The sequence below is a fragment of the Tursiops truncatus genome, chromosome 4, assembly GCF_011762595.2.
Source record: "Tursiops truncatus isolate mTurTru1 chromosome 4, mTurTru1.mat.Y, whole genome shotgun sequence".
Classification (NCBI taxonomy): domain Eukaryota; kingdom Metazoa; phylum Chordata; class Mammalia; order Artiodactyla; family Delphinidae; genus Tursiops; species Tursiops truncatus.
Genome location: NC_047037.1, coordinates 9,623,821 through 9,636,035, shown reverse-complemented (window position 1 = coordinate 9,636,035; position 12,215 = coordinate 9,623,821). Strand labels below are relative to the sequence as shown.

The following is a 12,215-nucleotide window of genomic DNA, read 5'->3' as shown; positions in this document are numbered from 1 at the left end:
GTTGATTCGTCATTTTCTCGTGGTGTATATTGAGAAATAGTCAAACAGAAAATGGAAACAAATCAGTCTAGAAATACAACAGGAATGCAGTAGGACCCAGCAGGCCATGTTGTCCCAGCAGGACATCAAATCCTGGGCCTTGAGACCAGACTCCGACTCCTCAGACGGGTTTCCTCTTCTGTAGAAGGTGCTACGGTGGTTGCATCAGACTCAGGCACCTTGTTGCCGGCAAAGAAATGAGGCCCACCTATTTGTCACCTCATTTCAGGATGAGAATTTATGAAATTGCTCACGCCCATTTATGAACTGCTACCTCTGAAATACCCCAGATGGTCATTTTAGAGGCCAAAAGGTAGTGACAAACGTCTGTTAAATAAAGTAGGCAGTCTTGTTAGAAATAGGTATGTTTTTCCATTGGGTTCAATGTGGCTACTTCCGTTTTTATTGTTAAATATAAGTTCTATAAACATTTTCGTTCTTCCTGAGTTTGCTGTGATGCAGAAAAGCTCGCTTAGCCTCTTGCTAGGTCATTGCTTTCACAAAATTATTCCTGATACAAAAATGTTATTCTGTAAATAAGCGCTGGTTAAACATATAAATGAATCTTTAAGCTTCTGTCCCGTTCAAAATTTTATGATGCTTTATCTAGAATTCAGAATTTCAGGGTTGATATAGAGGTGGGTTCTTTTGGAAGCTGGTTTTCTTCCAGACTGGACGTAACTTTTGTGTTTCTTCTCTTGGTATTAAGAAGTGTTGTAGTGCAGCAGAAATGCACCAGTGGACCAAGTTTATCTACATGTTGTGGTTTCCACCACTCGGAAGCTTTAGGTGACGAGTACTTACAACATTAAGAGCTAGTTCTGAAACATCATCTGTACAATTTTTAAAAGTATTTGGAGGCATCTCCTTCTCAGCAGAAGCTTACGTTTTTTTTCTTCTGGTTTTAGGTGATTAGTGCATGTAAGTTATACACATTAGTTTTCCTTTAGTTAAAAAAAAAACTGTATGTGCAGCACATATAGTTTGATCACTTTTTAATTTTAAATTTAAACTAACTAACATTAAGACGCAACACAGAAAATAGATTCCAACTCTGCTGCCGACGGGCTGCTTAGCTTATGCGAGTACGTGATCACTGCTGGGCTAAAAAGTGAAGGCTAGGTGGAAATATGTAGGATGGGATAAAGATTCTGGGACAAAGGCAGGTTGGGGGCCTGGGTCTCCTGCTGAGGAAGCCCAGTTCTCCCTCCATCTGCCTTCCTCTTCCTTTCCTCTGGGCTGTGGGGGACCAGCTTGCCTTCACATCCACCTGTTGCTTCCAGCCAGTGATTCTGGTCCATCTGGTGATGAGGGCCAGCTCCCGCCTGCTCTGTTGGTCTCTGAGCAAGCACGCTTCTCTTTTGATGTTTTCTAATAGTTTTTTCTGCGAGCAGGGAAGGAGAGACAGACCTTTTCATTCAGGCCTCCATGTGCTGAAGCGGTAGTCCAGTATTAATCAATATGTTGAGAATGACAGAATAAAAGATTACACTGTTGAGAAAATGCTATATATATATTTCAGTGAATAAATGGATAGGCACCTCCATTTATCTTTGTGATTCCTTTTACTAGTGGCAGCTTTGAGATACAATTTATAAAAATTATAAAATTCCCTTACTTAATTAGTATGCTGTCTTTATTAAAGGTAAATATTATTTTTAAAGGTGAAGACAACCCTCATTCTGAAAAATAGGAAATTCATGCATTTGTTTCATACCCTTATACATGGCTGATTACAAATTTAATTTCATGCCAACTTGCTTGAATAGACAATCTAAGTTTTAGGGATTGGAACAGCTGTAGTATTCAATACAAAGTATCTTATAGATACCATTACCACAGCTTAATGTCTTTTGCACTTTATTGCTTGGAGGATACAATTATAAAGAAATACTTTGCCTTGTGGCTTTTATGTTTCATGTTGGCATTCAGATCACAAAAGCCTCTTTGGTTCATTTTGAAACTTTGAGGGAAATGATACCTGTATGATTTAAAGTTTAAGTTTAATTGCCTTCTGCAAATTGCTTTTGGAAGTATAGGTAGTCAAAAAGTAAAAGTAGTTTTAAATTTCAGAGGCAGAGAATAGCATAGTCACTTTTTTAAATGTGAGGTTTTATTCAAAATAGATTCTTTTGGGGACTTCCCTGGCAGTCCAGCGGTTAAAACTCCATGTTTCCACTGCAGGGGACGCGGGTTCGATCCCTGGTCAGGGAACTAAGACCCCACATGCTGCGTGACACGGCCAGAAAAAAAAAAAAAAAAGATTCTCTCAGAGCGGGAAAGTTAGAATGCCTTTGTACAATATTTTGCATGCTCTTTTCTTTATTGCGTGAAAGTCATATAATCCCAACCTCCATCTCTATTTCTTATTTATGAATATAATGACTTACTGAAAATTTGTCACAAATTTCATATGCCTCCTGAAAGGCAATGTCGAGTTTTAGGTTAAAATTATGAAAGATGTTGTGAGGCCATTTGAGCAATTTAAAATAATAATAATAATAATAAAGGCAATCTATACAGGGAAAGAACTTAAATGCACACATAGATGTGGCATCAGCTCCTTGAGGTGAGCACCTGCTACATCATGCAGGAAAGTTGAGGAGTGCATTACTGGTGATGCAGACTGCTGTAGAAATAGATGTTGCCTGAAGTTTTTCACTTGGTAGTGTTACTAGTCTGTTAACATTGGAAGGACTTAGGTGACTTGTTCTAAACATTCGCCTGGTGCGTGGGAGCAGGCTTTAATAAATCCAACCCCAGAATTTTAGAAGCACCTCTAGCTGAAATCTGGGCCTCCCACCCAGACTTAATACAACGACAGAAGTAAAACCATATCTATTTGAAGTGTTTAGGACCGTGACTAATCTAATATGAGGCTCTGAAAAGCCAAGAATTGCCACTGGAATTTCAGTTTCTACTCACGTAACACATAATTTAATGGTTCATACTTAGTTTCCAGAAATAGCCCAGACAGCTTAGTGAGTCCAAGTGGTTTTAAACTTTATTGTACATTCCCATCACCTAGAGTGCTGCCTAAAATGTAAATTCCTGGGCACCACCCCCTGGAAAGCTGATTCCATGAGCCTAGGAATCTGCATGTTACCCAGGTAACCCAGGGGATTCTGAGGAAAGTGGTTTAGTGACAACCTTTTGGGAAACACTGGTGCAGGAGGTGTATACCCAGCAGGGCCTGCTTCGTGGGTATATTACCGGTGCATTGGACAGGCCCCTTACTCAGAAAGGCCGTGTAGCTGGCTTAACGCTCTTCCATGACCTTCTTAAAATTCTTAATTTCTGAACGAGGTTGTTCATTTTCCCCTGCATTTTCATTTTCCCCCGGGCCCTGCAAATTGTGTGGCCAATTCTCTATGCAAGCATTTATTATGTATTACTGGAATTGTGTTTCTTGATCCTCATGGGTTGCAATAATTCAATAATGATTTTTTTTTAACCTGTCTGTATTAGGCTGTAAATGCCAAGGCCACTTCTAAGCTTTAGAAGTGAATATGAGTATCATTCATTATAGAACATACAATTGGAAATCCTAAGGGTATGATTTTTTTCCCAAGGAAATTAAATTTTTATTCCTAGTCTTGAACATAGAAACCTATGTTTGTGTTATCCTAATACACTATGATCTTTTTCTCCTAGGATGGTACAAAACAGAAAAGAGAGCGGAAAAAGACGGTCTCCTTCAGCAGTATGCCCACGGAGAAAAAGATTAGCAGTGCAAGTGATTGTATCAATTCCATGGTGGAGGGTTCGGAACTCAAAAAGGTTCGCTCCAACTCTAGAATTTACCACAGGTATTTTTTACTGGACGCTGACATGCAGAGCCTGAGGTGGGAGCCATCCAAGAAGGATTCTGAGAAAGCCAAGATTGATATTAAATCCATCAAGGAAGTGAGAACAGGAAAAAATACAGACATATTCCGCAGCAATGGCATTTCTGACCAGATATCTGAAGACTGTGCATTTTCCGTCATCTACGGAGAGAATTACGAGTCACTTGATTTGGTTGCCAACTCTGCAGATGTTGCGAACATCTGGGTCACGGGACTGCGGTACCTAATTTCTTATGGGAAACATACGCTCGATATGTTAGAGAGTAGCCAAGACAACATGAGGACTTCTTGGGTCTCACAAATGTTTAGTGAAATTGATGTAGATAACCTGGGACATATAACTCTGTGCAGCGCCGTACAGTGTATCAGAAATCTCAATCCTGGTTTAAAAACGAGCAAGATTGAGCTTAAGTTCAAAGAATTGCACAAGTCCAAGGACAAAGCTGGTACTGAAGTCACAAAGGAGGAATTTGTTGAGGTTTTCCACGAGCTTTGTACTAGACCTGAAATTTATTTCCTTTTAGTTCAGTTCTCAAGCAATAAAGAATTCCTTGATACCAAGGACCTTATGATGTTTCTGGAGGCAGAGCAGGGTGTGGCACATATAAATGAGGAAATAAGCCTTGAAATTATTCACAAATATGAGCCATCCAAAGAGGGTCAGGAAAAGGGCTGGCTGTCCATAGACGGGTTCACTAATTACCTTGTGTCCTCTGACTGTTATATATTTGATCCAGAGCATAAGAAGGTCTGTCAGGACATGAAGCAACCCTTGTCTCATTACTTTATAAACTCATCTCATAATACGTACTTAATAGAGGATCAGTTCCGAGGTCCCTCGGATATCACAGGATACATCCGAGCTCTTAAAATGGGTTGCCGGAGTGTTGAATTGGATGTATGGGACGGGCCGGATAATGAACCTGTGATTTACACAGGCCACACCATGACCTCGCAGATCGTCTTCCGCAGCGTCATTGATATTATTAACAAGTATGCATTCTTTGCTTCAGAGTACCCTCTCATCCTGTGTTTGGAAAATCACTGTTCTATTAAACAACAGAAGGTCATGGTTCAACACATGAAGAAAATTTTAGGAGACAAGCTCTACACAACCTCACCCAGTGCTGAGGAATCTTACCTGCCATCCCCAGATGTCCTGAAAGGGAAGATACTCATTAAGGCAAAGAAGCTGTCTTCCAACTGCTCTGGAGTAGAGGGCGATGTTACTGATGAGGATGAAGGGGCAGAGATGTCTCAGAGGATGGGCAAGGAGAACGCAGAGCTGCCCAACCACGTGCCTGCCAAGCGCTTCCAGCTCTGCAAAGAGCTGTCCGAGCTGGTGAGCATCTGCAAGTCGGTGCAGTTCAAAGAGTTCCAGGTGTCCTTTCAGGTTCAGAAGTACTGGGAAGTCTGCTCGTTCAACGAAGTGCTTGCCAGCAAATACGCCAACGAGAACGCAGGGGACTTTGTCAATTATAACAAGCGCTTTCTCGCCAGGGTTTTTCCCAGCCCCATGAGAATTGACTCCAGCAACATGAACCCTCAAGATTTTTGGAAATGTGGTTGTCAGATCGTGGCCATGAACTTTCAGACCCCGGGACTGATGATGGACCTGAACATCGGCTGGTTTAGGCAGAACGGGAACTGCGGCTACGTGCTGCGGCCGGCCATCATGAGGGAGGAGGTCTCCTTCTTCAGCGCCAACACCAAAGACTCCGTCCCAGGAGTCTCACCCCAGCTCCTTCACATCAAGATCATCAGCGGGCAGAACTTCCCGAAACCCAAAGGATCGGGTGCTAAAGGCGACGTGGTGGACCCTTACGTCTACGTTGAGATCCACGGGATCCCCGCTGACTGTGCAGAACAGAGGACAAAAACAGTGCACCAGAACGGAGACGCTCCCATCTTCGACGAAAGCTTTGAGTTCCAGATCAACCTGCCCGAACTGGCCATGGTGCGCTTTGTGGTCCTGGACGACGACTACATCGGGGATGAGTTCATCGGCCAGTACACGATTCCCTTCGAGTGTCTGCAGACGGGCTACCGCCACGTGCCGCTGCAGTCGCTCACCGGCGAGGTCCTCGCCCACGCTTCTCTGTTCGTGCACGTGGCCATCACGAACCGGAGAGGAGGCGGGAAGCCTCACAAGAGGGGCCTCTCTGTGAGAAAAGGGAAGAAGTCCAGGGAATATGCGTCCCTGAGAACACTGTGGATTAAAACTGTGGACGAGGTCTTCAAGAATGCCCAGTCCCCAATTCGGGACGCCACCGACCTGAGAGAGAACATGCAGGTACGGCGCGGGGGCTTGTGTGCGCCTGCGCGCGGGCGGGTGTGCGACTGCGCGCGGTGTAAGAGGCTTTTGGAGGGTTTCTTTAAATAGTCGTATTTCCCATCTTAAATACTTTGTAAATTCCCATCGCTTGTAAGAATGTTTACCACTGATCTCATTTTTTTTATCATGTGAATTTCCAAAACGGCAGCTGGTATTGAACACACTCTATGGGAATGAGACAGCCTTGCTGCTGAGTCCACCACACCCGACCTGGTCCCTGTTAATCAATAGGGAACAGTCCCCCGTCTTCCCTAAAAGCGCACATGGGAATCTCTGGTATTTCTGAATATTCCTTAGCTGGAACACACTGACGTCAAGCCCATCAAACTAGAGGGACACGTTCCGGTCCTTTCTTGTGGGGCCGTCATGCTGCGGGAATGATGAGCCTGTAAACAGCCCGTGGGTTTATGTATTGAGCCTGCTCTTGACTCTGCAGCGCAGCTGTCTAATTGTGTAAGTAAAAGACACGTGACACCTGTATTTATTAGATGTCTGAGATGATAATTACCTCTGAACCGCGTAGTGGCGAAAAGCAATCAGTCAGGGTTAGGTATGTAATTAAGGATTGTCCACGTGTCTAGCAGGATACTGGGACTACCAGTGATGCAGAACGAGGCTGCGAGGGCTACCTCACACACACACCTACCCCAGCCCATCCCAGTGTGTGATGGGTCACCGCTCAGTGTGTTTAAAAACGATAAAAAAAGATACACACACACACACACACACACACACACACACACACACACATACGTGTGTATATATATATAATCTTTATAACTATTATGAGCAGAATGCCAGCAGCAAGTAAAATTAAAAGACCTTCCCACAATGGAGACCTTTTGTTTTATTTCTTGTCTCATAGTAAATGTGGAGGGTGTCTCCCTATCTCTGAGGGTGCCATGGTTGGTGGACCTCAGCTCTGAGCAGGCCCCACGTCCCTGCCCTACGGCAGCTGTCATGCGCATGAAGCCGAGCGCCGTCCTTCCAGGGCCGCGTGTCTGTTCTGAACCCACACTGCAGTCGGCGCAGTCGGGCGGTCGGGCCAGGGATGCAGCAGGAAACAGCAGACTTTAGTTGGGGCTGGGCAGCAGATGATAAACAAATAGGACAACGGCAGGTGAAGAAGAAGTAACTGGGGAGTATGATGGTGTGACTGGGGGCCCCCCTTAGAGCTCTCAGTAAGGATTTATTGTTATGAGCAGTCAACATCCAAGTGATTTTGGACAAAATGATACACAGCTTGATGCCCATATTTAAAGCAATATTAATAAAAAGAAAATGTTTAAATTTAAAACCAACGTGCTGCTCATTTCCAAGGACGGGGGTGTTTGAGAACAGAAGGCACAGGGCTTGGGGGGCCCAGATCCCTCCCCTATGGCCGCCATGCTCAGCCCAGGTCAGGACCCAGGGGTGCCTGGGGTGACTCGTTTTTCGGTTGGAATGTACCTGTTCTGGCAGCACAGTGATTAAGAGCAGAGGCCTCATCCTCGGCAGACTTCAGGTAAAATCCTGACCCCTTCACCTGCTAGCTGTGTGACCTCAGACAAACAACAGAGACAGGCCACAGCTGAGGCTCGGGCCCAGCGTGGCTGGTTGAGAGGATCAGATGGGGTCATGTAGATTACCTGTGCCTTGCACACAGTGCTCAGAGAACACCGACTCGTGGCTTTTTACCGTATGGAAGGGTTTCCTTTAATGGGGATTTTAATGGCACCTCTGGTGATTAGAAAAAAAGAGCATTGAGAACAGGAGAAGCAGCATGGAGACGGGGCTAGGGGAAGGGAAGGCTGTGGTACCGGGCAGGAAGGTCTCCCACCGGGCACATCTCCACGGAAACTGCAGCATCCTCCAAGTTCCTTTAGCTTTGGAACCAGCTGGTATGAACAGGTGAGAGAGACTCAAGTTTCTATCTTGCAAATATTCCTCTTTTTTTTTGGATGGCTGGCATATTTGATACTTATTTTAAGCCTGATTTTTTTTTTCTGAATCTTTACCTTTTTGAATGCAGAAGCCTTCTTTTTGGTTTGTTCATAATTACATATCAGCATTAGCACTGCTGTGAACTTTGATCTGAAAAGTAGCTTTGCCCTTCGAAAGAATTTAACTTATTTGCCTTTTCCATACTTTTGATAAATTGGTATTACAAATATCTATAACTATGTTTACTTTGGGAAGTAGCCATTTTTCCCAGGATAAGATAATCATTAACCATGTCTGTCATAACACTGCTAGTAACTGTTGTACCAGGCAGTCCAAGGATAACCAAGTATATTGAGTATAACATCCCCGAGAAATTAAAACCCTGGTGAATTACAAAGCGCCTTCTTCTTTCCATTGAGCAGAATGCAGTGGTGTCCTTCAAGGAGCTGTGTGGCCTCTCCTCCGTAGCCAACCTCATGCAGTGCATGCTGGCGGTGTCTCCCCGCTTCCTGGGACCTGATAACACGCCCCTGGTGGTCCTGAATCTCAGCGAGCAGTATCCCACCATGGAGTTGCAGGGAATCGTGCCCGAGGTTCTGAAAAAGATCGTAACAACTTACGACATGGTGAGTGGCTCTTTGCACTTTTATGGAGCCCAGGGGAGAGAGGTGTCTTAGGACAGTACCCCGACATGCTTAGGAGCTCTTGCTGAGGTGTGCTTTCCTAGTTCAGGCTTCCTTTACCTGTGCTGGAAAAGTTATTCCCCTGACCTTGCTGTATTTGAAAGACTTTAGTGTTTTGTTGCTGCTATTTTAGAAAGCAGGATTCAGGCAGCTTTTCAAGAATGTATCTGAATTGACTTCTAAAGCATACCCTATTTTCCACATATATATAGGAGGGAATTTTTTTAACCTTTCCCTGCAATCAGCCATTGAGTCACTCATTTTTATTTTGTTTTCAAACTGGTAAAGGTGAGAAATTTAGTTTTTTTTCCAAAAATACACTTTAAATACCACCAGAGGCAGGTGCTTCCACTACATGACTCTATATTGTGCAAAGTTTTCCTTCCTTATAGCAGCTGCTCTGTGACGCCTGTGATTGGTAATCAGCTTAGCGTTAATGAGGAATCCTCAGGACACCTAGAATATTGCATTTTTGCCCTTAAGGTCTATCTTGCGTTTTCCTAATTGCTTCCTGCTCTCGCTGTACTTTTTGATTTATCGTAACCCTGAGGGATGAGTTAGTGAACAACACCGTTTCAAGCTCGCAGAGTAGCTGAAGTTGTCAAAATGCCAGTGAGCACCGCAGGTCCTCCCCTGCGGTCGGGGTTAAGGGTGGTGCTGGACACTCCCCTCCCAGATGGGCGAGGCTGTCAACCTGTGCTCAGAGGTAAGAGGCCTCACCCACCACCTCCTCCACACGAGAAGCAGGAGCTCAGACCACAAAACTCAAGGCTGCTTCTCAGGTAGCCTGCTGTGGTCTAAGACAAATCAGGAGTGGCATTGTAAACCTTACAGAAATATATTTCTTTTACTATTCTGTAAGTTGACCTGAAAGCTGCAATTCAGAGGGATTTATACAATTTCCAGGAAAGAAAAAAATGCTTTAGGTCAGCATTTCCCACAGTGTCTGCTGAGGAACCTTGGTTTCTTAGGATATTAATAAGTGTCACATGGGAGAAAGGGTTCCGTGTTGAAATAATTTAGGGAAATACTGGTTTGAGCAAAATTAATCAGATGTCTTCACTGCAGGACTGTGTGGGGCCTTTTGTTTGCTGGCAGTGGCTTTCCAAAGGGTGATGGACATAGTATGCCCTATGTGACAAATTGTCTTGACCAGGGGGTACTATTTCCAAAAACAAAAGTTTGGAAGGATTTTTGTTCTTAATCTTCTTCACGTCTTAGCCTTGTTCACCCAAATCTTTGGGTGCATAAGACCTGGAAGTCCAAGTCAGAAACATGCAGCATTTTTTTTTTTCTTTTGCTCTTTCTTTCCCCCAGTTTTATTGAGAAATAATTGACACTCACGTATAAGTTTAAGGCGTACAGCATGATGGTTTGACTTATGCATATTGTGAAATGATTACCACAGTGGGTTCAGCTGACATCCATCTTCTCATATAAAAAGAAGGAAGAAGAGAGGAAAGGAAAAAAAAATTTCTTGTGATAAGAGGTCTTAGGATTTATTTTCTTAAGTTTTCTGTGTATCAGTCATCATGGTATATATTACATTCCTAGGACTTATTTATCTTATAACTGGAAATGTTTACCTTTTGACCACCTTCCTTCAGTTCTCACTGTCTGCACCCTTCACCTCTGGTAACCACAAATCTGGTCTCTTTTTCTATGAGTTTGGTTTTTTGTTTTTGTTTTGTTTTGTTTTAGTTTCCACATGTAAGTGGGTCATACAGTATTTGTCTTTCTCTGACTCATTACACTTAGCATAATACCTTCAGGGTTCACCTGTGTTGTAGCAAATGGTAGGATCTCCTCATATTTTAATATATATATATACGTATATCTCACAACTTCTTTATCTATCCATAGACATTTAGGTTGTTTCCATATCTTGGCTATTGTAAATAATGCTGCTATGAACATGGGGGTGCATGTATCTTTTTGAGTTAGTGTTTTTTTTACCTTAGGATATATTCTGAAAAGTGGAATTGCTGCATCATATGGTAGTCCTGTTTTTAACTCTTTGAGGATCTTCCATGCTGTTTTCCCTAGTAGCTATACAAATTTACATTCCCACCAATAATAAGAGTGCAGTATTTTAAACAGCTTATCAATTCATTACCTTAAGAAAAAGTGGTATTTGATCTTTTTCCTAAGTTCCAATGCAATAACCACACGTTGTAGCAGGTGCTTATTATTCCCTGCTCTTTCCAGCTTAGAGTTCACAGTGATGTAAGATAAATAAGGACGGAACACTGGACACTGCAGGCAAACTGCAGGGAGTGACGGTCACCCTTCAGAAAGAAGGACGGCCAGGGGCAAATGCGTCTGTAAACATGGGCTGGGGGAGCACTGTGCTGGGTGCTGGAGGGGCCACAGGCATGAGCATAAGGGGTCCCTGTCCTCAGGGAGCCATCCAGTCTGCTAGGATGGCAGCTGGGGAACAAAACAAAGAAGCTTATGCTGAGATTCCTTTGGGGGGAGAAGATGGAAAGACAGGAAAAAGAGGTTCAATGGAAAAGTCTGAAGAGCTCTTGCATGCTGTGCCTCAGGCTACCTCGTTGGTTTCATGAGAAGAAGCCCAAAGAAGTGGCTGATGTTTGTAAATGCTTTTTAAACTTAAGCCACAAATAAAATCGTTAGACATTTTGCAGACCCACGTCATTGACCAACATCTAAGATGACTTACCGGCTCAGGTGTGTTACTGGTCACGCAGTGACATTTCTTCATGGTAACCTTTTTAACAGGACCTTCCTGAGAGTGGGATGTGGTGCCCCAGGGAGGTGTTAACGGGAAGGGTCGGTACCCAGGCGCTAGTCCAGGCTGAGCCCACAGCGGGAGTGGGACCATAGCTGGGTGGACACAGTGCCCACCATATCACTTCCCCCGCCCCTTCCTCTCCCTGGGCTGGCAGATGATAACATTTACTATGTAACTCTTATCTACATATAACTTTATAATTGTGTTGTTGTAGAAATGATAAGACAGTTGGCTTGCTTAAGTTTTTAAAGTTGTGAAATTAGTCTTACATAATGTCTGATTGACATAGCTGGGCTGCGTCATACCCCTAGCTTTATTGATTTGCTCTCTTTTTCATTCCACCTGCTAAACTAAGCTATAAAGTACTTAAAATTAAATTCAAATGTTTATAATTTGCATTTTAAAGGTTGTCATATTGCTACAGCAATATTATAGCTCTTGTAATATTTTATAGTCCATTTATTAGTGACTTAATTATTTCTCACCTTCTGACAATTAATTTATTAAAGCTAGCTAAAGAATAGATGAAATACTGATGGGAAATGTCATAAGGTCCTGGATAGCCTTTATTTTTGTAACGTTTGTTATGTTGAGCTTAACCCAAAATTAGCCTTAAAATAAGATCTTATTCC

General features: G+C 43.3%; 1 protein-coding gene across 1 annotated transcript in view; it reads left to right on the top strand.

The window, feature by feature from the left end:
- The window catches only part of PLCL2 (phospholipase C like 2), a 193,605-nt gene that overhangs the window by 106,133 nt on the left and 75,257 nt on the right, over positions 1-12,215 (top strand). The window contains exons 2-3 of the mRNA XM_019934417.3: positions 3,694-6,180; positions 8,568-8,771. Of these exons, the coding sequence (XP_019789976.1) occupies positions 3,694-6,180; positions 8,568-8,771 (2,691 nt within the window). The remainder of the gene's footprint in view (positions 1-3,693; positions 6,181-8,567; positions 8,772-12,215) is intronic.